The sequence below is a fragment of the Myotis daubentonii genome, chromosome 8 (assembly GCF_963259705.1).
Source record: "Myotis daubentonii chromosome 8, mMyoDau2.1, whole genome shotgun sequence".
NCBI lineage: Eukaryota > Metazoa > Chordata > Mammalia > Chiroptera > Vespertilionidae > Myotis > Myotis daubentonii.
Genome location: NC_081847.1, coordinates 71647849 through 71672498, shown reverse-complemented (window position 1 = coordinate 71672498; position 24650 = coordinate 71647849). Strand labels below are relative to the sequence as shown.

General features: G+C 47.4%; 2 protein-coding genes across 10 annotated transcripts in view; both read left to right on the top strand.

The window, feature by feature from the left end:
• The first annotated feature begins 448 nt into the window (after positions 1 to 448).
• Positions 449 to 5231, top strand: SRSF6 (serine and arginine rich splicing factor 6). The gene is made up of 6 exons (XM_059707038.1): positions 449 to 714; positions 935 to 1083; positions 2376 to 2500; positions 2644 to 2852; positions 3116 to 3199; positions 3298 to 5231. The coding sequence occupies exons 1-6, from the start codon at positions 608 to 610 to the stop codon at positions 3659 to 3661; spliced, it is 1038 nt and encodes a 345-aa protein (XP_059563021.1). The 5' UTR covers positions 449 to 607; the 3' UTR covers positions 3662 to 5231.
• A 9354-nt stretch (positions 5232 to 14585) lies between these two features.
• Positions 14586 to 24650, top strand: part of L3MBTL1 (L3MBTL histone methyl-lysine binding protein 1) — a 31522-nt gene continuing 21457 nt past the window's right edge. For 7 of the 9 annotated variants that reach the window (XR_009454192.1, XM_059707044.1, XM_059707045.1 and 4 more), the window contains exons 1-8: positions 14586 to 14904; positions 21329 to 21474; positions 21643 to 21881; positions 22239 to 22380; positions 22647 to 22797; positions 22934 to 23063; positions 23749 to 23833; positions 24302 to 24390. Coding sequence is in view for 8 of the 9 variants with exons in the window: in XM_059707044.1 (XP_059563027.1) it covers positions 21339 to 21474; positions 21643 to 21881; positions 22239 to 22380; positions 22647 to 22797; positions 22934 to 23063; positions 23749 to 23833; positions 24302 to 24390 (972 nt within the window). In the remaining variant the exon portion in view is untranslated. Of the gene's footprint in view, positions 14905 to 21328; positions 21475 to 21498; positions 21882 to 22238; positions 22381 to 22646; positions 22798 to 22933; positions 23064 to 23748; positions 23834 to 24301; positions 24391 to 24650 lie in introns of those variants that run through there. The other 2 variants (XM_059707040.1, XM_059707042.1) reach the window with 2 other exon arrangements.

Genomic DNA, 24650 nt, shown 5'->3' with positions numbered 1-24650 from the left:
AAATGAGCACGTTTCCCCGCCCCCCGCTCCCTCCACGCCCACCCCCCGAGCGGGAACCAATCCTTGGTTCTAATACGCAGCCTCGTTTTAAAGAACCAATCGCCAGGCCACAGAGACCTATTATGACAACGACGAGAGCCAATGAAAAGCAGGGGTTCTCTAGCCGGCCTCCCAAGCGCCAGTCCCGAAAAAGTCACCCAGGGGGAGGTTTTCGGAAGGTACGAAGCGGGAGATAAGGTCGCGTCTGGGCGACGGGATACTACGCTTACAAAGACAGGTGGAGAGGAGTCTGAGCGCGTAAAAGAGCACTTCCAAGAAGCCTCGCAGGCGGCGGACCCACACGTCAGCCTCGAGCCGAGGGCCCCAGCGCGGAAAGGGGCGGGGGGTACGTGCTGCGCGCTGACGTAACACGCCGGGCCCCGCCCCTCCCGCCCGCCTTATAGCGTAACACTGGCGCGCGCGCACACCATTGTGTGGCTGGATTTGGCCACCGCTGCCGTGGAAGGCGTGTGTCTGGGGTTTTGCCATCCCCGCACCCGTGCCGCGGCTTCTGCCTTGCGGTTCGCCGTCCGACCGTCAGCCCTCGGGGCCCTCGCCCGCCACGGACATGCCGCGCGTCTACATAGGGCGCCTTAGCTACCACGTCCGGGAGAAGGACATTCAGCGCTTTTTCAGTGGCTATGGCCGCCTCCTTGAAATAGACCTCAAAAATGGGTGAGTGTGACCGGGGCGCCTGCGTCATTTCATAACGCTTCGAGCCTGGCGGCGGCGGAGCACCTTTAGACGAAAGAGGCGGTCAAGGCCGCGCGGCGCCGCGTCGCACAGCCTCCAAAATGGCGGCGACGCGGCGCGGAGGGGGCGGGGGCCGTGTGCGCGTGCGCGTCCCCGCCCTAACGTCGTCCCGCCTGTCCCCGGCCCTCGCGCCGCCCCCTAGGTACGGCTTCGTGGAGTTCGAGGACTCCCGCGACGCCGACGACGCCGTTTACGAGCTGAACGGCAAGGACCTCTGCGGCGAGCGCGTGATCGTGGAGCACGCCCGGGGCCCGCGCCGGGATCGCGACGGCTACAGTTACGGAAGCCGCAGTGAGTCCCACCCCCGCGCGCTCCGCGCCCTTGGGACCGGGGGGCGGGCGCAGGCCTAGAGGGGGCGGGGTGGGGCCTCCCGACCCGGGCGGGCGCGGCAGGCGGGGTCGTTTGACTCGGGCGGCCCAGGGACCCGCTGCCTTCGCGCCAGCCCGGGCCACCCCGGGACGCCGGAGCGCGGAGATCGGGTCGTGGGGCTTGCCTAGGCAGAGTCGGGGTGCTTGGGGTTTCTTTGCTGAGTTGGGGGCGGGTGGGTTGTTCGGGGCCCCTGTCAGCACTGCCGTGGGCTCCGCCCGCCGAGGAAGTGAGGGGTGGCTGTATTTGTTGTATCCCCCCTGCTTACCTGCCAGTGCGTTAGCTAGAAATGGGGGTGTCTTAGCCTAGGAGTTTGGAGCAGGCTGGGGCGGGGGTGGGGTGGGGTCGGGGAACGGGGAGGGGTTCTGAGTTTAGGTCTTAGAGTTGTTAAAATTGGCGGGGGCCAAAGAAAACGCTATATCGAACTAATGTGGCATATGCCACGAGTAGCGCTAAATACGCTTTATGGCAGTGCTGCATTTGAACTAATGGGGGCATGTTATTGGGAGGAGGTGGGGGGGTGGTTATGTTAAATGTTTGATGTTGAAATTGTTGCATGTTGAATTCAAACTTTTTAACAAGTCCTTGATGTTTCAATTTAAAAGTGACCAATGGGGCTGAGGCTGTGTCCACTGAGGCTAAGATGACTGCCTTTCCTGATTGGCCTTGGCTTTTCCATACATTGTGTGACCCTTGCCCTATGACCCTTTGGCTGACCTTACCGGAAGCCATGACGACAGCAGCCTTTTGCCATTAGACGCAGGGTGATGGTGAGGATTCCAAGGGTTAGACAAAACTGGTTAATCTGAACTAGGTGACTGTTACCTTGCGTGTTTTGTGGCCAAACCACCACCAAAAAGCTCACACTGTGATGTAAGTACTTAGTGTAACTAGTAAACATTTTTGTAAAATGTAGAAATGCATGTAATCGGTTAAGTTTTATATTTTACAATGTTCTGTAAAATAAAACTTAGCGAGGTAAATTGAATAAAGGAGCAGTCACTCTCTAACAGATTGTAGGAAAAGTTTAGTTGGATTTAGTCTATTTGGCTTGCCCTTAATTTAATTTGTGGCAAATCACAACTGTATCAAAGGTTTAGCAATATAATAGCAAAGTCCTACTCCAGTAAATAAAAGTTGATATGTTTGTACTAACTTTCAGAAACTTGTGTCCCTATCATTACAAAGCATCTAATCGTTTTCTTCGTGTGATAAAGGTGGTGGAGGTGGATACAGCAGTCGGAGAACTTCTGGCAGAGACAAATATGGACCACCTGTTCGTACAGAATTCAGACTTATTGTAGAAAATCTTTCTAGTCGCTGCAGTTGGCAAGATTTAAAGGTATGTGCTCTAATTAGAAATAAAAGTGATAGGAATGTTTAAAAGATAGGTAGGCTCTTGTTTCACTTTATTCCTAAAAGTCAGATATAGCTTGTATGGATCTTTAGACTTCTGGGTCTGACATGTCTTGTTGCTTTTTACAGGATTTCATGAGACAAGCAGGTGAAGTAACCTATGCGGATGCTCACAAAGAACGCACAAACGAAGGCGTTATTGAGTTTCGCTCCTACTCTGACATGAAACGTGCGCTGGATAAACTAGATGGTACAGAAATCAATGGCAGAAATATTAGGCTCATTGAGGATAAAGCACGAACGAGCCATAGGCGGTCTTACTCTGGAAGCAGATCAAGGTAACTTGAAGAATAGTGGAGAGGAAAGGATATAACGCTTGCCAAGTACAAAGAAAAGTTCAAATGAGAGTATCTAAATTGATACTTAATTGAAATTAGGTCAGTTTTGGGCTGCATCATTGGGTTCTTTTCCAGATGTTTTGACAGTGGATTTAAATTGTAGTAAGCAATTACATTTTGTGTTGGTCTGTTTATTGCTCTTTGTAAGTGGCACAAACCTGTTGAGATGTGTTGAGATTAAATTTTTGTTACGGTTCTTATAGGTCACGGTCTAGAAGGAGGTCACGAAGTAGGAGTCGCAGGAGCAGCCGCAGTAGATCTCGAAGTGTCTCAAAAAGCCGATCCCGGTAAATAATGTTGGGTATTGAGGCTGCTGTATTTGTTTATGGCGTATTTGTGTGTTCTGGCAAGGTACTGAAAGAAAAATCTGGCTTTTCTTGTTCAGATCCAGGTCTCGGAGCAAAGGTCGATCACGTTCTCGGTCCAAAGGCAGGAAATCTAGATCAAAGAGCAAATCAAAGCCCAAGTCTGATCGAGGCTCCCGTTCACGCTCTCGAAGCAGGTCTAAGGATGAGTATGAGAAATCTCGAAGCAGGTCTCGGTCTCGATCTCGTTCCCCCAAAGAAAATGGAAAAGGTGATATAAAGTCAAAGTCTAGATCGAGGAGCCAGTCTCGTTCCAAATCTCCCCTACCTGCTCCTCCCTCAAAGGCTCATTCTGTGTCCCCTCCACCAAAAAGAGCTTCAAGATCTCGCTCTAGATCTCACTCAAAGTCAAGGTCACGGTCCAGATCAAGTTCCAGAGATTAACCCAGAACTCTATGTTCTTTGCACACTATTATGGAACACTTTCCTACTTGCTTAGGCAGTTACTCTTCCATGTTTGTACTTGGCCTCTTTTGTAAGAGGAATCTCCTGAAAACAAGGGCACACAGAAATTTGATTTGTGGCCAAATTTGATGAAAAAGATGGGGTTCTAAAGAAATGGTGGCATGAAGACCTCCTCCCTTCTTTGTAGAATTAAGATAACTTTGATTTTATAGCTTTTGAGCTAAAATAACTTTTGTAAAGATTAAGCTCATTTAGATTTTTTTTTTTTTAAGTATTTCAGCAGGATCTGCTGCAGGGGTTTTGTTGTTTTGTTTGCAGACTTTTAAATTTAAACAGTTTCAAGCTTTGGATACTTAAGGCTTTAGAGGGAGAACCCATTTTTCAATTATGTTGGCTTTTTATAAAGCCTGAGTTATGTAAGATTTCAATAAAAGTTTGCTACCAAGATGATTGCCTTATTGAATAGGTCGCTATTACTTTTAATATTGATAACCTACTGTTTGTGGAAACAATGTAAATTGTACTCAAATGTAAAACAAGGCAAGCCTCAGACCAGCAATAAATTATTCAATTTCGATAAAAAAAATTTTTGTTCTGTTAATCAAATTTGCCAAAGTTATTGCATATGCCCATTTAACAAGTTAGGTTAAAAATAAAATATTTTATAGTCAACCTGTTATGCAATTTTGCCTAAATTAATGAGTTTAAAATAAAACCTTATTTTCTTTGATACTTTTTAATTTAGATGTTTATAAGGAATGGTTGGATTGTTTGTTTTTTCCAATACAAACTGCAGAATTTCAGAGAAGAAACTGGTGCCTGTAATTTTAGTTCATTATTTTGCTGATTTGGAAGAACAAAAGTTCATGACTTAATGAAGAGGCAAGCCTCCACTGCTTTTCAGAATTTGATGTGTAAGGACAAGTTAAAGACTTGGCTTTGACCAAAGTTCTCTTGTTTTTAGGGAAAGAACAAAAAGTTTTTAGAAGGAGAGGGTGGGGGATGCCAGAAGGTGAAATTTGACTCTGAAAGTATACAACATCCTCATGTTAATGTTATATCACATGATATAATAGGCAGCTTTGTCCACGTTGTTAGCTGCCCCATAGTGGATATAAGTGAATTCCTACATTCGTAAATTTTTATAGTAACGGCAAAGACCAGCTTATTAAAAATCTAGTCTTATTCCATACCTCTGGACCTCTCCATCATTAGATAGCTGAACCATTATAGCATTGGCCTACTTGAGAACAGAGTTGACTGATGAAATTAGTTTCTTGCTAACTTGTGAGTTGAGTCCAGCAGTCTACGACATGCCATATAGTGATCTGTGACTAGATGGTGTATTAAGCTGATAGCGAAAGAGAAGTGGGCAACATCTTGATTCCCCTTTATTTTACCTGACTGTTTATTAACACACCATAGTGCCTTTATGGCCAGTTTTGAGTCCTACCTGCTCCTGTGTTACCATCTTTCATCTTTGGTATCTTTCTCCCACTTTGTTAACCTATTTTATGCTTAATCTCAATAAAATGCTTACCGAGGGAAAGGCTTGTTTTGGATTTATTGTGTATTCCCACGTAGTGCCAAATTCTTAGTGTCAGCTCTAGAATTAGAGTTGCTATTTCTGACTTGACTATGAGAAAAAGGATCTAGTTTTCAGTTCCCCAGAAATGGTTTGAGGATCAGCTGAATCATTGGCCCATTTTGTGCTTAAGTGTCATCCATGAAGTGGTAAGGATAAACCATTTGCTAGCTATTAGGAAGGATTAAAAGTACTAAATCTTTCTTGTATTAGCCCTGTCTTATTTTTACAATTTTACCCATTTTTATCTTGTAGCAGTTTGAACGTTTTCCATGACAGTTATCTATATATCTATATGTATAAAAGCCTAATTGATCAGCCAGTAGCTATAAAACTAGGGGGCAGACGCTCAACACAGGAGCTGCCAAGCTGCGGTTCAGAACTGGAGGAGGGAGCCTGATTCCAGGGTGTGTCACCTGAGAACCACCCTCCTGCAATCCAGGACCCCTGGGGGACATCAGAGAACCAGTTTCAGCCTGATCGTCACAGCCCAGGCCCAGGGACTCCACTGGTGCACAAATCCATGCACCAGGCCTTGAGTTTTTTAAATTAGGAAGCATTGATCCTCTTTTCTCAAGTCCTTAATTTAGACTGAGTGCTTCAAACTTTTGGCAATATATGCTTAGTAACCCCATCACATTTATTTATTTATTTATTTATTAAAATATATTTTACTGATTTTTTACAGAGAGGAAGGGAGAGAGGTAGAGAGTTAGAAACATTGATGAGAGAGAAACATCGATCAGCTGCCTCCTGCACATCTACTGGGGATGTGCCCGCAACCCAGGTACATGCCCTTGACCGGAATCGAACCTGGGACCCTTCAGTCTGCAGGCCGACGCTCTATCCACTGAGCCAAACCGGTTTCGGCCCCATCACATTTTTGTTCACCTTTCAGAAAGCAGTTTTTTGGCTTCATCCAATTTTAGTCTTGTGGCAGTGGAGTGTCTTAAGTGCTGATTTAATTAATTAATTACAAAGGTAACAAGTAGCCCTAACCGGTTTGGCTCAGTGGATAGAGCGGCCTGCGGACTCAAGGGTCCCAGGTTCGATTCCGGTCAAGGGCATGTACCTTGGTTGCGGTCACATCCCCATTAGGGAGTGTGCCGGAGGCAGCTGATCAATGTTTCTCTCTCATCGATGTTTCTAACTCTCTCCCTCTCCCTTCCTCTCTGTGAAAAATCAATAAAATATTAAAAAAAAATAAGTACCTGGACTATAAAGCCTCTCTCGTTTAGGACCCACCTACACTCACTAAGGTAGTTGGACTCCAGTATAGTACTTGAAGTGATTAACTTTGCACTTGAATAAAAAGGAATCGTGGTTCAAAAATCAGGAAATACCAAAGAACAGTAAAATCTACCTCTGACTCAGAGAAAACCAGGACTAATGGTTTATGCATTCTTTTGGTGATGAAAATCTAAAAAGATTTACATTCCAGATCCATTATGGCTTGTTTGAATTTTATAAAAGAAGTGGTACTATTATTTATAATCTATAATAAAAGGGTAATATGCTAATTAGACTGGACATCATTCCAGATGTCCTTCCTGACCAAGCTGGGGCCTGAGGGAAGCCAGCCTGGGTCCCGGTTGCCTGTGGGCAGCCTGGGTCCCGGTTGCCTGTGGGCATCCGGGGGAAGGAAGGCCTACTCTTGCATAAATTTTTTGTGCATTGGGCCTCTAGTAGCTTATAATAGGATGCTATTTTGTAATTATATTATTCACTTAACATTAACATTTACACGCACTTTTTTTTTTTCTTTTTACACGCACTTTAAAAGTCATTTCTAAGAAAGTACTAGATGAAGATTTATAAACAGAGGACTTACAATAAGTTATTAAAGCATCACAACTGCCTATTTCAAAACTCAATTCCTCAAGAGAAAAAAGCACTTAAGAAATCAGGATAAAGAGGCTCAGAAAGTATAAACAGACTTTTTAAACTTTAAAAATCTTAAGAGTATTAAAAAAAACTTTATATTTTTCCCATTCAATTATGTATTGTTTCATTTACACATGGTTATGGTGTGTGTTTTTTTTATCTTTGGTGGTCGTTTTTCCTGAGCCATCTTAAAGACGTCTTGCTTTTTTATCTCAAAATTCATTTCCTAGGACAGGATTGGGGAACCTTTTTTCGGCCAAGGGCCATTTGGATATTTGTAATATCATTCGGGGGCCTACAAAATTAGCCTGTTATATTTGGTCAAACAACTCACCTCTAATGCCTCATCAGGGCCAGAACAAACTATTTTGAGGGCTTTCTATGGCCTGTGGGCCAGATGTTCCCCACCCCTGTCCTAGGAAAAGGGACATTCTCTTACAACTATTCATTGAAACCAGGAAATTAGCATTGATATACTGTTGTATAACCTATAGTCCGCACTTAAAATGTTCTTTATGTTTTTCCAGTGTTCCTGGATCATTTGCTGAAATTGTTTTCATGGCCCTTTAGTCCAGGGGTCCTCAAACTATGGCCCGCGGGCCACATGCAAGTACAAATATTGTATTTGTTCCCATTTTGTTTTTTTTTACTTCAAAATAAGATATGTGCAGTGTGCATAGGAATTTGTTCATAGTTTTTTTTTTAACTATAGTCCGGCCCTCCAACGGTCTGAGGGACAGTGAACTGGCCCTCTGTTTAAAAAGTTTGAGGATCCCTGCTTTAGTCTTTAATCTGAACAAATTGTCAGCCTTTTTCATGACCATGTCATTTTTGAAGAGTAAAGGACAGTTATTTTGTAGAATTTCCCTCCATTTGGTTTTTTCCTGATATCTCATGATTGCATCTTTGGCAGGAATACCAAGAATGAGACTGTCCTCGGTGTGTCACATATAGTGGCACATTGTAATAACCTAGATCACTTACAAAGTGCCTTTTTTAATCAGTCATTTGATAGGCAATAACTATAGTAAATTAAATACTCAGGTCCTTACCAAACTCGCCCACAATTAACATTTTTTTATTTTCTAAGTTACATTCTGTAAGAAAGTGCTTTCTGTAGGGGATAGACTGTTTTAAAGATATGGTCAAAAAGGGGGGGGGGGGTGTTTCTAGGAGGAGAAGAAACCAGCCATTCTGGAGTTTGAGAAAGCTGCCTAAGGGGGAGCTTTGAGGGCATGGATTGTGCTCCATTACTGTGGAAAGCAGGAGAGGGATTTCCCTAGCATAGGGCCAAAAAGGGAGCTGGAGGCAGCTTTTACTTAGATGCAAGGAATATGCAGTAGAAAATAAGCTGTGTCCTCAATCTGTAAAACAGCACCTTCTAATATTGTGAAGTGCTATTATCAAAGGGCTTGGCACAGCCACTGGTTAATTAGTAGCCGCCTTTATTAAAATACAGACAGAATAGTCAAACGCTAATATTCTGGTCCATTGAATAAAAAGCAAAGCAATTGATGAGTATGGTGCCCAGGTCTTAATATCTACTACTACAGTGGAACCTTACTTCTCCAACATAATTCATTCCGGAAGGCTTTTTGAAAAGTATTTTTTTTTATTAGAATGTAAATTGACTTAACCCTTTTTAGACCCCTAAAATGATGCCCTGTTTTAACCTTTCTTATATACAGTACATACCTAATCTATGGTTTAGTCTATAAATAAACACGACAACAAAAAGGACATGTAAATGAAAATTTAACAAAAAGGAAGTGAAATACCCAGTAAAAAATGAAAATAATAAGCAGCAACAAAAGCAAAAAAAAAAATATTCACACACAATGCCTTGAGATGGTGACAGCGGTAAACAGACACATACTCGCACATTCTCGCCTTTGTAGCCTGAGAGATACGTGACTGACCATGCAGGTAACAGCATGAGGGTTTGTCCAGTTGAAAAGTGAATTGTTGCCGAAACCGGTTTGGCTCAGTGGATAGAGCGTCAGCCTGCGGACTGAAAGGTCCCAGGTTCGATTCCGGTCAAGGGCATGTACCTGGGTTGCGGGCACATCCCCAGTAGGAGATGTGCAGGAGGCAGCTGATCGATGTTTCTCTCTCATCGATGTTTCTAACTATCTCTCTCCCTTTCTCTCTGTAAAAAAAATAAAATATATTAAAAAGAAAAAGAAAAGTGAATTGTTTGAGATAGGAAACATTAGAGAAATGAGGTTTGACTGTACTTGAGTCATTCATGAATAGCCTTGAGTGTACTATTTAATACATTGTTGTTCCTACTAACAACAAATTTCAAGCACCAGCTAGACTCATAGTAGGAACCTCCCATATACTCAACCAGCTTTAACTATCTATATGCCTGCCCACTTCGCCAGATAACTTTGAAAGAAATCCTAGACATTACAGCTGAAGATAGTTCATTATGTACTTATAAAAGACATCTTAAATCTCCTTAATTTATTGGGTTTCTGTTTAGGTGTCTGGTTTTGTCATAGTGGTAGCCATTGATCTTTGTCTACATCCATTAAACTGTGAAGCCATAATTTTAAACATTTTTCAATCCATGGGAGTCAACTCAAGTTGCCTCCTGAGTTCTTCTGAAACAGCCCTAATAATCTTTGCAGCTTCCTTGACTCCTTCTATGGTAAGATTTCTAGGCTCATCGTTTTTGTTTGTTTGTTTTTGTTTGTTTTTAAAGTTTAAAGTGAAAGTTGTGAAAGAGTTTATTAATGAAGTCCGGGCTCATCTTTTTAGTCCCATACCTGGAATTAGTTATTTCTCTAAGGAGCCCTGCTGACTTTCATTTGGAAATGGCATTTAGCAACCACAAGCTGGGTCCTTGGGGTGTTCATTGCTACTTGTTTGATCATAGGCCTTTTCAGTGGACAGAGCCAGGGAAACCATTGCCTGAATCTTCTTCAGGCCGCAGAGATCATGTTACTGACTGCTCTTGTAAAGGTCCTCTTCAGGCTAACCATCCTTTTGACCCTGCCTCAGTGCAGCAGTTTTGAATCAGTTGTCCCGTACTCTGATTTGTGAGTATCCCTCTTACGGAGTGGGGCCCACTAGTAGACACAGCACTCCCAGTTTGGACTAACCTGCTCAGAGCAGAATGATAGTATATGGCCTCCCTGCCCTAAGAGATGTTTCCTCACTTGAATTCTGGGCCAGTTCTGACAAAAGGGTGAGGATACTATTTCTTTAATATTTCTGCAGAATCTCTTCTGTACCTACAGAAGGTTTAAAGCAGATAGTGTGCCATCTTGCTCTGGATAATAGTAGAGAAGGAAATTCAGAGCCTAAATTTAAATGTGATGACAGCATTATAATTGGAATAAGCAAATAACATCTTAAATTATAGCTTTCATCCACCTTTGCTAAGATGACTTTGCCCTTGCAGACCTAGCAGGAACTGAAGCCCAGATAGCTGTGGCTGTGATTGTAATAAGATGATTGATGCTCGTAGGTCTGTTCAGGAAACCCAAAAAGAGTGTAGCACCTTAAATCACCAGGGTCCAAAGGTCCAAAGTCACATTCCGTACTGCCAGGAATTTCATATATATATTTTTTTTTTTAAATATTTTTTCTACATATCACCATTTCTCCTCCATAAGCAGAGTACTTACCATCCCTTGATTTCGACCATGTAATTTTAGTAGGCATGACATATTTGGTAGATGAAATATCTAATCCCTGAAACCTGTGAATGTTATCTTACATGGTAAAAGGGACATTGCAGATGTGATTAAAGTCTGGGAGTGTGATTATTCTGGTGGGCCCAGTGTAATCACAAGGGTCCTTATAAACTGAGAGGCTGGGTGATCAAAAATCAGAAAAAGTGTGAATTCGTAAACAGAGAAATTGGAAGATGGCTTTGAAGACTGGAAATTGGAAAGGGCCACAGGGCAAGAAAACAATTCTCTCCAAGCACGGCACTGTCTACACCTTTATCTTGTCCCAGTGAAACCCATTTTGGATTCTGATCTCCAGATAAATTTTTTTTAAGCCTCCAAATTTGCAGTAATTTGTTACTACAGCTAGCTACAGGAAACACAACAGGACTAAAGGCTTAAGAAGCACAATTGGGCTCAGTCTTTTGCATCTCTGCCACCAGCTCTCTAGAAGAGGATCAGTTACTTGACCAATTTTACTATTAGTTTTTGTGGTAGGCAGAATGATGGTCCCCCAAAGATGTCCATATTGTAATTCCTGGGACCTGTGAATATGTGCTGTTATGTGGCAAGGGGGGATTAAGGTTGCAAATAGAATTACATTTGCTGATCGGCTGACCTTGAAATAGGGAGAATATCCTGGATTGTTTGGGTGGGCCGGATGTAATCACCAGGGCCCTTAAAAGATGGAAAAAGAAGGCAAAAGTCAGTCACAGTGATGTGACATGAATAAAACTGTTACTGTCCATTTCTGGCTTTAATGACAGAGGAAGGGGTCATAAACCAAGGAAGGTAGAAATTGGAAAAAGACAAGAAAACAAATTATACCGCCTCCAGAAAGGAAGGCACTTCTGCTGACACCTTGAGACCTAGTGAGACCCATTATGGACTTCTGGCCTCCAAAACTATAAGATAATAAAGTGATATTTGTTTTAAGCCAGTAACCTTGTGGTGATGTGTATTCAGCAGCAATAAAAAAAAAAATAATACTTTTTGTTGTTGTAATCCTCACCCAAAGACATTTTTCCATTGATTTTTTTTTTTTTAAGAGTGGAAGGGAGGAGGAGAGGCAGAGAGAGAAACATTGATGTGAGAGAGACAGGTCAATTGGTTGCCTCCCACACATGCCCCGGAGTTGAGCTTGCAACCAGGTATGTGCACTTGACCAGTATCATATTTCAACCCTTCAGTCTTCGAGCCGACCCTCTATCCACTGAGCAAAACTGGCTAGGGAAAACTAATGCAATTTGATCGACTGATTCTTTTTCATTGGGTGCCTCGGCATCATTGTAAAACATGAATTCTAACAAATACATTGAGAACAAGGTTCAGATATTTAGTACAGTTGGGGTAAGGGAAATGGCTGGGGCTCTGGCCTCACGGAGACAAATTTTTCTCGTGGTTACAAATATAGGTACAATTCCCAAAGCCAGATAGAAATTTTGTTAGTCTCTGATGTGCTGGATAACGTACACCCACGCCCAGGGGTAAGTGGTACCTTAAGCTAACCATGTTTGATGGAAATGTGGCCCTCCCCTGCCTTCCCCACCATGGGCTCACAAGTATATAGTCTGGGGGTGGGGGGTGTCCAGTCTTTATACAGGGGATTCAGTTCCAACTCCCATTATCACATGACCCAAGATTCCATCTGTCATAGGTGTGATGAAACGACTCCCTAGCAGCTGGTTCCTGCCTCTATCCAATAGCTACCTCCAGGACAAGGGAGATATCAGGCCTCCTTGCTCTGTTGGCCTCTCCGTTTCTGGCTCCTGCTGATTTTTCCTTCTTACAAATTCAGCAATGAATTTACTTTCCTCCTTTATTGGCTTGCTGGCTTGCTTCCTTTCTTGTAATATTTTATCCAGGATTTGGGGGTGTTTGTGTTAGAAAGGGTTCCCTATTAGCAAAGTCTGCCATGTTGCTGAAAGCAGAAGTGTTTTCACACTTACATAAAAGGCACATCCTGATGATTTTCCTAAAACACATGGATTGCCCCAATGATGAATTAAAATCTGTAGGAACAGAAAGGTGTTACAAATAAGTTTTCTCAGTGTTTCTAATCATCAATATGTATATTTCCATTGATTTTTAGAGAGAGTGGAAGGGAGGGAGGAAGTGGAGAGAGGAAGAAACATCAATTAGTTGCCTCCTGCTCATGCCCCAACTGGGGCTGCAACCGAGGTATGTGCCCTTGACCGGGAATCAAACTCGTGACCCTTCGGTCCACAGGCTGGTGCTCTGACCACTGAACTAAACCAACCAGGGTTCTAATCATCAGTATTTTAAATGTTGGGGGTCCACTCTTGGTTAGGGGGTTAACTTAAAGAAGACACTAGGGGCCAAAGGGTTGGACTTGTTCACTTGCTCCCTGAGGGCACACTGGACCAGCAGAGCAAATTCTGGCTATAGGAGGCAGAACCTTCCCCAAATCACATTAACTTGGGAAGGGCTCTCCATCCCCGAAGGTGTTCAAGCAAGCAAGCCCACCAAAGGTATGAAAACCAACGTACTGTTAATGAACAGAAAAATGGTATCTCAGCAGCTCAAATCCATGCTCATTCCAGGGTCCCCCAGCTCATACTGGTCTGAGTCACTACCTCAAGGATGCATGTTGTTGAGAAGCCATATGTTTGTGTAGCTCCACCACTTTTTTTAATCATCTGAAAACCTAAAATAAACCCTTTGGAATCTAGAACAAGCACAAGTCTGTGTAGAGATGAGAGAAAAATGAGCGGATGATTGTGTGTGTATTGATGTGTAAAAAGAAACCTATTGTTATGGCAACCAGCATCCTCAACTGATGCAACCTTGTTCCCAATAATATATGATTAAAAAGGGACATTGCAGGGAGGAAGAACACATGCAGTGCATTGGCATAGCAACCAGGATAGTTTAATGCTGCATACATTAAACCTGATGACCACAACAATTTGGGGAATTTTGCCTACAATTGATAAGGAACAATTTCCTCATCTGGACTTGAAGTTAGGAACCTGTAGGTCCAACCTGTGGCCACCACCTTAATAGATTCGATTAAATCATTGGTGTAGGAAAGGGGGCTGGGGCTCTAGAATGTACCAAGAAGCGCTGTGTTTTCACCCGCATGCGCACACCATTTAGTCAACAGATATTTATTGAGCATTCACTCAGCATCCCGCTCTGTGCTGGGAGTTAGGGATAAAAAACGAATGTTTCTTTCCTTGCTTCTTGGAGCTCGCAGTTTCTTAACCTCTTACATTACACAAATCCATGTAAATGCCACAGGAACCAGTAAAGGGAGAATTGACTAGTTATCTTGTGGACGCGAGAGATAGAGCTGCCAAGGAAATTGAAGCACAGAGGAGGGGTGACTTGCTCCAGGCAACACAACCACAGGAACGATTACTGAGAACCACCATATGCCAGCAAGTAGGTGACAGTTTTTACAAATGGAGGATAAAGTGTTGTGCCCCAAGCCACACTCTCAGCCAAAGGCAGTGAAGTCATCCAAACGCAGGAGCGGCTTAATGCCGCCTTTAACCCAGGCAGGGCCGGTCAGAGCCCACGCCGCGCGCGGCCTCCTTCCCTTGGATCGCAGTCCTTCGCCTCTCCAGGGCCTTCAGGGATGTTCCTGGGCTCCCCTTCTGCAGGGGGTGAGGGTGAGTGGGGGGCAGGAGCGGTGGAAAGGCGTGGGACAGCGAGCGACCGGCCGGGGCGCTTGCTGGAGTGCAGCCTCGCTTCTCTCACCACCTCTCAGCCCGGGGCTCTCTCTTGCAGCTCGGTGGTGCGCGCGCCCCCCGGGCGCTGCTGGCGGTGGGTGACGGGAAGAAGCTCCCGCCGCCCGCCCGCGCAGCAGCCCGGCGCCAGAGGGAAGGGGCTTCAGGCCCACGCGGCCTCGCCGCGCAGGAAGGCAAGCAGAGGGCGCGGGCGCTGCCGAACGCGCGGGCCCCGCGCCCCCCAAACCTGCGCCGCGCGCCGTCTGCACCCCGCGTCCTGCAGGGAGGCGGGCCGTCCCCCGGTGCGCGCAGGCGCGTGCCGGGCTGGGCTCCGACCCGAGTTCGGCGCTGGGCGGCCACTGGCTGGCCTCGCAGGTAGGGAGATCGCAGGCCAGTGGGCTCGGACCCGGGGTGCGGGACTGCCGCGCAACCGGCCCCGCCCCGCACAGCGACCGCCCGGGGCTGCGGCCCGCTGCGGCTCCTGCCCCGCTGTGCGGCTCCGCGGGCTGAGGCGGAGGCTCGGGGGGCGGGAGCTGAAGGGGTCTGGGCGGACAGCGGCGGGCCCTGCGGTGCGGGGCTGGGGTGTCCGCCGGGCTGCTGCGGGCCGCGACCTGTGGGTCGGGAGAGAGGAGGCTTCATTTCTATGAAATGCAACCAATTAAGACTTTTTCATTAATGGAAGGCAGTAGTAGAGGGCGGGGCTTGGGTTTTCTTAGGAAATGGGTCATTTGGCAAACTTTTTCTTCCCTTCCGTTCATTTCCGATTTTTATAACGGAAAACTGGGTAATTATTGTTTTCTGCCATAGAGGGAAAGAATAAAAAGAATTCCGCCATTTTGGCGTTTTAAAAAGTAATCGTTCTGCGAGGCTCACGGATCAGTGACCGCCCGGCCCGCCGCCGTCTCTACTAATCCCGGGAGGACTCGAATGGAAGGCGGGCAACGGCTCCCTCCCCTGGAACCCGCTCCCATCCTCTCCCCCCTCCCCCCCCACAACCCCCGCCCCCCCGCGTCCGGCCGTGTGTGTGTGTGTGTGTGTGTGTGTGTGTGTGTGTGTATCTGTCTAGGCTCTAGCTCCCAACCTCCAACGCCTAGACCGAGGGCATTTATTGAGCGTCTGTTGTATACGAGGAGGCCTTGCAAGGCAAAATGTGGGGGAAACTTGGCCGACAGAGAGACCAAGAAAAAATACACACAGCACATTTACTCAGTAAGTATTTCTTGAGCATCTGCTATATGCCAGACACAGCTGTGCGCTGGGGATCCAACGATTGTTTTAGGTCAGGTTCCCTGGAAACAGACTCTGAGCGGGAGGCTTGAGTGTAGGTTTATTGGGGTGCCCTTGGAAATATCACCCCTACAGGAGGGTGATTGGGCAAAGAAGCTGAACTGCCTGTGTAGTCTCAACAGAAGCCTCAGCCTGTCCCAAGGGAAGCTCTGGGGCTGAGATGGCTTTGCAAAGGTGCCCCAAATTGAGTCAAGGGGCCGGGCCTTTATAACTGGTATCAACTGGTCAACTGGATAGCCGCTTCCAGGAGAGGGCGCTTGGCGGGGCAGCTCCTCTGGCTGAGGGCAATTCCCAGAGAAGCTGACAGCTGAAGGCTCTCAGTGATGGCTTTCCCAGTAGCTGGGACCTCCCACTTTATCCCCTCCTCTCCCGGCCTCTGAGCAGCACAGAAGGAGGAAATAGTATTCTAGTCCCTAAGGCAAGAATGGCTAAGCCATTTATGTATTTCAGTACCATTTGTTTCTTATATTATTGACCAGCCTTTACTCCCACCTCTGTGATTCATTCACTCAGTGACTGTTCGTGGGGTGCAATCTCTGGATCAAGTTCTCTGCACACCAGGTGCTTTGTTCTGGGTCTCGGGGAGACGGAGAAGTTAATGCGTAGATTGTGGTGGAGTGGGACACAGGAGAGAGGGTGATTAACTTTGTTTTGGGGGTGGATTCTGGGAGTCACTCGAGCTGCATCTTGAAGGATGATTAGGAATTTTCCAGAAAGATGGGAAAGGCACCAAGCAGAAGGAACAGCAGGTGCAGAAGCCACAGAAGTGAGGTTCTGAACGTGTGACCCAACTGCAGGGGTAGGAGTGGATGGATTCCTTGCACCTGGCTCAGGCCTAGGAGCCGCATCAAACCAGTTGTGCTGCTGGGTGGATCTAGTGGGGCGTTGCTTATGAACATGTTGTGTAAGCTTCAAATATAGGGGTGGTAGCGGAAAGGAGGGGTGAATTCAAGTAATAGAGAAGGCAGTTCCAGGCTTCAGAAAAGCTAATGGTCTAGTTAGGGAGAAAGACCATAGAAATAGTAGGTGCTGCTAGCCAAGAGCCCACAACCACATACAATGGGTCCCAACACAAAGGTGCACAGGGTGATCCTCTCCCTCCTGCACATGCAAGGGCTTGTCTTCTAGAATTATTCTTTTTCTCCTATACTGTTCATTTCTTCTTCTGTAGGTTCATTTTCATCAGCTACAAACCTGCTGTAACATTTCCTATTTTTAAAAGCAAAACAAACAAACAAAAAACTCTTCCTTGAGACCACATCACTCTCCAAATACCATTTCCATGCTCTCCTTCACATTCCAACCCCTTGAAAGAGTTTAGACCCATTGTCTCTATTTTCCTACCGAACCAATCCTTATTGTCAGTTTCCCCACTAGACTGTAGACTCTGTGGCAGAGGTGTCTGTTTAGTTCACTGATAAATCTGCATTGCCTAGAAGAGTGTCTGGCACATAGTAGGTGCTCAATAAATATCGAACTGATCAATGATTTCTTGTTTTGTTTTGTTGTATTTTCTTTTTCATAAAAACAATTTCTCTTTAAAACCCACTCCGTCCAGGTTTTCGTGTCCACAGCTCTTCTGAAGTGGCTCTTGTGGTTTCTGATAACCTCCTTATTGCTAAAATGGCCAGCTCTTAGCCCGCATCTGACTGATCTGTCAGTGGCGTCCAACACCACCGAGCAGTCCTACTTTCCTGAAAAATTGCCTCCCGTGTCCTCCAGAAGCCCAGACTCTTCTGCATCCCTTCTCACCACATTGCAGATTCCTTCTAAGTCTCTTTTGCTAGAGCATCCGCTCCCCATCCTATAAATCTTGGTGTGCTGCAAGGCTTCCCCCTTTTTCTTTATTCTCAGACCTAAGGTTTTCAAGGCCATCTCTTCATGATGATTTTCAAATTTTATCCCCAGCCTCAACTTTATCCCTTATTTCTAGAATATACGCTTCACGAGAGCACTCAGTCTTATTGGAGATTGTATTCCCAGAGCACAGAACGGTGCTGACACCTAGCTGGCCCTGCAGTGTGTGCTGGAGAAAAGGCAGCAAATCTGAGCAGAAGGGCAGTCCTCTCAGTCCCTCCCCTGGATAGACCTGAAACATGTGATAGGTTGGAAACAGAATGGAATTCTTTCAAGAGTAACCGCAGTCACTCTGAATGACTGACAATGTTTTGCATAAACAGGTTGACTCTGTTGAAAAGAACTTAAATGGTACAGATAGTATGTCAGCTGTGCGAAGCAAAATAATTGGAATTGAAATTCAGGGAATTGTATTTTATAAGTGTAAAAGGGGAAACAGACCTTGGTTTGAATGTTGCCTTAATTAATCAGGTTACGTATCTTGCCTTTGCCTACCTGAGTATACACTCTATAATATGGAGGATGGGCTCTATTTTAGGAAGGAAATGCTGGAAAATAAACAAATTCAAAAGAATATCAGGAGGGAGGGTGAGAGAGACAGCAACCATTGTAAGCTGATTTTGCAAGCAAGCAGCTTACATGTTATTAGCCAGAAGCTACCAAGTTTCCTGGAATTTCTGTTAAAAGGGAGTGGATTGGTATTTGTGTGTGTGTGTGTGTGTGTATGTGTGTGTGTGTGTGTGTGTGTTTAATATATATATTTCTTTATTGATTTCAGAGAGGAAGGGAGAGGGAGAAAGAGATAGAAACATCAATGATGAGAGAATCATTGATCGGCGGCCTCCTGCATGCCTGCTACTGGGGATCAAGCCCACAACCCAGGCATGTACCCTTGGCCAGAATCGAACCTGGGACCCTTCAGTCCACAGGCTGACGCTCTATCCACTGAGCCAAACTGGCCAAGGCTGGATTGGTATTTGTTGAAGGCCTTCTGCTATCAAGATTTCACAGATTTTTTTTTTCATTTAATCTTAATCAAAGCCCTTTAGGTAGATACTATTACCAGGTTCATTTTACACATGAGGAAACTGAGCTTAGAGAGGGTAAGCTGCTTACTCAGAGTAATAGGTATTAAGTAGTGGAACTGAGATTCAAACTGTCTTAACTCTGTCTTAAGACTAGGCCCAGCCCTAGCCGGTTTGGCTCAGTGGATAAAGCATGGGCCTGTGGACTGAAGGGTCCTGGGTTTGATTCAGTCAAGGGCATGTACCTCAGTTGCAGGCTCCTTCCTGGCCCCGGCCCTGGTCAGGCTCATGCAGGAAGCAACCAATCAATGTGTCTCTCTCACATGGATATTTCTCTCTGTCTTTCCCTCCCTCTTCCACTCTCTAAAAGTCAATGAAAAAATATCCTCGGGTGAGGATTAAAAAGAAAATAAATAAAAATAAAGTATCTGTACCATTTAAAAAAATAAATAAGCACTACATTATTAAAAACAAAAACGAGGCTCACATTCTTTCCTTTAATTTGTATGCCAGAAGCCACTATCAAGCACTGCTAACACCTTAAAGCAACCAAGTATCAACACAGTGTTTTTTATTTTTGTTTTTAATCCTCACCTAAGGATATTTTTTCCATTGATTTTTTAAAGAGAATGGAAGGGAGAGATAGAGACAGAGAGAAACATCAATGTGAGAGAGATACATCGATTGGTTGCCTCCCTCACATGCCCCAACTGGGGCTGGGGATGGAGCCTGAAACCAAGGTATGCGCCCTTGAATGGAATGGAATCTGCGATCCTTCAGTCCTCAGGCTGATGCTCTAACCACTGCACAGCCGGCTAAAGCTCCATACTGTGCTGTTTATTAACAAGTTGAAATTATCGAAATCCAACACACACACTTGTTGAGTACCTACTGTGTGCCAGGCACCATTCTAAGTGCCAGGGATATAGAAGTGAACAAGACAGATAACATCTTTGCCCTCATGGAGCTTACATTTATATGGAGATGACTGATCAAACATAAAGATGTAAATGAAGATCATTATTGATAATAATGAAGGAAATAAACACAGTAATGAGATAAGCAGTAAAAAAGGGTGAGGGGTGGGCTGCTACTTTGAGAGGTTAGGAAAGACCTCCTCTGATGAGGTGACTACTGAACTGAGGCCTGGAGGATGGGAAGAAGGCAGCCAAGCAGACAGCTTTGGGAAGAGCATTCCAGGTGGAGGGAACAGCCAGGGCACAGGCTCCGAAGTGGTATGTCAAGCAATAGAAGGAAACCAGAGCCCGTCCAGGGTGGAGAACACGGGGAAGCGGGTGGGGGATGAGGGTGGAGAGGAAGACGGGTTAGATTCTATAGGATAAAGCATTTTGATTTTATTTTAAGGGCAATGAAGAGCCATTGAAGAATTTTGGATAATAAATAATGTGATCTACACTTTAAAAGCTCTCTCTTACTGGAGAATAGACTACAGGGGGACAGGAGAGAAAGAACAGGAAATGAGTTAGGAGGCAGTTTCTAAAACCAAGGAGAGCTGATGGTGGCTGGGACTAGCATGGTGGCAATGGACACGGAGAGAAATGGTCAGACTTTGAGGTGTGGTTTGAAGACTGAGCCAACAGGCAATTAAAATATGTATAAAGTTGTGCTTTTCAATACAATAACTATGGCCACTTATTTAAATTAAATAAGATTAAAAATTCTATTTCTCAAGTCACACTTTTCAAGTGCCCAGTAACCACATGTAACTAGTAACTACTGTGTTGGACATTTCCATCATCACAGAATGTTCTACTGAATAGTGTTGGTAAGACAACCAGGACAGTGGCTAACACATTTTAGGAGTTAAGTAATGATTAATATTAAGTATATCTATGTCACTAAGTCTTTTGTCCCCCTACATTTACCTGTTCAACCACCTCTTTATGTTTTTTAAATATATTTTTATTGATTCCAGAGAGGAAGGGAGAGGGAGAGAGAGACGGAAACATCAATGATGAGAGAAAATCATCAATCGACTGCCTCCTGTATGTCCCCCACTGGGGATCAAGCCCACAACTGGGGCATGTACCCTGATGGGAACTCAACAGGCAACCTTTTTGGGTACATGGGATGACACCCAACCAACTGAGCCTTACTGGCCAGGGCTATGCAACAAATGTCTGAGTGTCCACTGTGCTTGGAGAGGGCATGGTGGACAGGTGGCATAAAAGAACATGATCAGGCAAGACCACCTCCTGGGGAAATGGACCTGTACAAATGAGGGAGAACTTGGTGCTTGCGGGCTCCAAGACCCCAGATGGAGAAGGAAGGATGGAGGTGGAGGGTTGAGAAAGATGGAGTTTGGACTAGGTCTGGGCTCTGTCATGAAGACAGAACCTTGGCCTGAGACATGCTCCCCAGAGTCAGTTCTGTATGTCACAGTTTACGAAGCACCCTCACACATGCCCATCTTACCACGTGAGGGGAAGTGCAGGGCCTGGCCAGAGCCCTCACCGGGTGACCTGGTTACAGCCAGGAGTCAGACTTAATGTTATGTTCCTAAAACACCCTACTCCCCGCGGGGAACACACTTTTCTCTGAGGGTGGGCCTCCTCCTTAAAGAAGCCCTCTCCCTCCCTGATCACCCTGGGGCTGTGTTCTGGTTGTAGGCCTACCTGGATGGAGGGGCATGCTGAAATGGAGATGCTGAGAACCCTGAAGGGGCCCTCTACAGGGGAGGTCAGCGTGCACCTGGTGGCCAGGGGCAGCCCAGGTTCTGGCCCTCACCTGCCCACTACTGCCTTCATCATTCCAGGTGGGCCAAGCCAGGGGTCTTGGGAGGAGGAGCATCCCCATGCCTGCCCAAGCAGGTGTGGATCCCGGGGAGGAGATGGTACTTTCACCTGCCTACACATGCGTGGCGGTTTTGGGGTCGAGCCACCAGGCTCACCTGTGTCGTGTCTGACTGGGTATCTGTTTACAGCCAGCTCTGCCACCCTTGGCCTGCCCAGCAGTTCCCTGGATGTGCCCTGCTTTCCACGGGAGCCGATCCATGTGGGCGCCCCGCAGCGAGTGCCCGGCAGCGTACCTGTCATGGCCACCGTTCTGCCGCAGTTGAGCGCAGGGCCGGCGGCCAGCTCCAGCGCCAGCACCGTGCGGCTTCTGGGGTGGACCGAGGCCGAGGCCCCGGCCCCGGCCCCGCCTCCTGGGGGCGGCCTACGGGTCAGTGTCTCTGGGGATTGGCGGGGTCCAGCCTCAGCTGCGGTGGGGCTCGTGGGACCAGAGGTGGAAAGTGGGGGCAGCTGGCGGGGATGTAGGCTCCGTGGGTGGGGCTTGGAGTCACGACGAGTTCTAGAGACGTGGGGAGTGGGGAGTGGGCTCTGGGGGCGTGGCTTGGGCGTGGCCCAGCGGGATACTGGGGCGTGGCTTGGGTGGGCGGGGCCCAGCGCGATGCTGGGGGCGTGGCTTGGGTGAGACAGTGGGAGAGAGACGGTGGGAGAGAGACGGTGAGACTGGAGGTGGGTCCAGGGCCGGGACGGAATCACCGTGTCACGGTCCTGAGACCCTACCGCGCTCCAGTGCCGGCTACCGGAGTACGCGCCTCGGAACATGGTGGGAGCCGAGCAGCCCCCGAGCCCCGAGCTGCGTCGGGAAGGTGTGGCGGAGTACGAAGCCGGCCAGGCGCCGGCGGGAGGCGGCGATGCGGGCCCCCAACAGCCGGGTAGGAGCCCAGGCCTGAGCGGGGCCCCTGCGCGGGTGGAGCCACGGTCGGGGGCGAGGCCGGGTTCCTGCAGGTGCGCCCAGGGGTTGGTTGTAGGTGGGGAAGGCTTGGGGGGTGGGGGGTGCGGGGCGGTGGCCAGTAGAGCAGCCCGAGGAGGTAGGACCAAGGGGGAGGCCAGGGCCTGGGGGACGTGGGCTCCGCAGTGGGAGGAGCCTGGGTGTGGCTGGGATGGGGTGGAGGGCCTGAGGCCCCTTTGGCCCCCACAGCGGACCTCCCCCACGACCCTCCAGGAGACCCCCCGCAAGACCCCCCCGAGAATGGTGCCACCTGTCAGTGCCAGGCGTGTGAGCCTCAGCCAGGCTCCCGTCCAGATCCTGGCTCCTCCAGGGATGGCTGCCCCCCGCTGTTTCAGGAGCGGTAAGGCACAGGGCTCACCCCTCCACTTGCTCCGCTCTGGGGCCCCAAAGTCCCATTTCTGCTTATGGCTTCGGAGAGGGGCGGGGTGGTGCCTGGTGGGCCAGAGGTTCTCTCCTTCAGGCTGCCCCTCCCTCAGGTCAGTCATAGTGGAGAACTCCTCGGGCCAGAAATACTACACCAGCACTTCTGAGCTCCTCAAACCCGTGAAGAAGAGGAAGTACAGGGAGTACCACAGCCCATCAGAGGAGTCGGAGCCAGACGCCGCGGTAGGAAGAGGACCGTGGGAGGGAAGGGGGAGGCCAGAGGCTATCCCTCAATCCCACTATCCTCTCCATCAATCCAGGTCATGGGACTGGGCCAGAGAAGACACTGAATGACTCACTCACTCATCACATTTTAGGGTCTCATCCTGAGCCAGGTCCTGTGCCTGGCTGGAGGGGAATGCATAAGTCACTCTGCTACTTTTCTGGGGCTCCCATCTCCGTCTAGTGTCAGGGCTAACACACTCTCCCATGAACCGGCACCCAGGAGAGCTGAGTGGACAGATGGAGAGCTCCGTCCCGGGAGCCCAGTCACTAGGCCAGAGGCCAGGGAGCACGGGGCTCTAGTTGCAGAGAAGCTGGAGGAGACAGCACGAGAGTCCCAGTGGGCAGTCAGAACCAGCACAGGCAGGTGTTCGTGTCTGTCCCCCTCCCTGGGAATGAGGTGAATTATAGTCCGGCTGTGTAGCTCGTGGTGGTGGTGGTGAGGGGGGTGTTCGTGTGGTTCTGTGTCCAAGTGGTAAGAAGTTGTCTGCTGGAGCTGTAGTCCTTCTGGGGGCCTAGGAGAAATTCCACCTGTTTGGGGAAAACACCATGTGGCCAGAGAGCCAGGCAGGGGCCGGGAATAGCGACTGGGGCTCCTCTCTAATGCATGAGGACAGGAAGCTGGGCTCAGGCTTGCCTTCCACAGGAGAAGCGAGAAGAAAGGAAGGACCCAGAGGGACAGCCCACAGCTAGCATCCCAGGAAGTGAGGAGTGGAACTGCAGCCAGCCTGGTATGCGGCCTGTGGATATGTACTCAAGTACTGCGTGCACGCACATTTGGAGGCGTGAGGCCGGGAGAGTAGGTGGCAGTTGTGATGGTGTGTTGTACATATGTAGGTAAGCATCAGTTAGTGTGTGTGAGAGAGTATGAGAAAAAAGCAATGTTTATGGTTTGTGTATTAGTACATGTGTGTTCTTGGTTGGGGTTATCTCATCTGTTTGTTTAGCCTCTGTCCCGTGTACGTAGGTCTCGCTGCCAGGCTCAGGATCCAAAGACTTGAGTATCACATGGCATTGCTCCCTTTGGTCTGAGCAAGTCTGAACCCGTCATTGGTCTGACCTTGCTCTTTGGGCCCCCATTCTGACCCTTTGGTTCTAAGAAAAACGGAACAAAGTCCGTTCGTAGCCAGCTCTGGCCCTCAGGCCTTCTCCATCGCCATCCCCACTCTCCCATGTCAGCCTGTGTCTCCTGTCCGCAGCGTCGGGGGAGAAGAAGGAAGGCTGGTCCTGGGAGTCTTACCTTGAGGAGCAGAAGGCCGTCACCGCCCCGGTCAGCCTCTTCCAGGACGTGAGTGGGACAGCTTCCGCCTAGGAAATGCTTGCATCCCAGTCGAGGACTCACCACCCAGCTCAGGCCTTCTGGTGTTTTCTGTGTCTGACATCTCTTAAAGGGATGGAATGCAAAGGGGAGAGCCTGGTTGGGGACCAGAGTAGAAAAGAGCCCACAATAAGGGATGTCCAGGGTGGGAAGAAATAAGGAGGTGGAACCAGGCTCCCCCATCACTGGGCCTGCAGACTTTTGAATTCTGGTGCCTTCTACTCAATTCT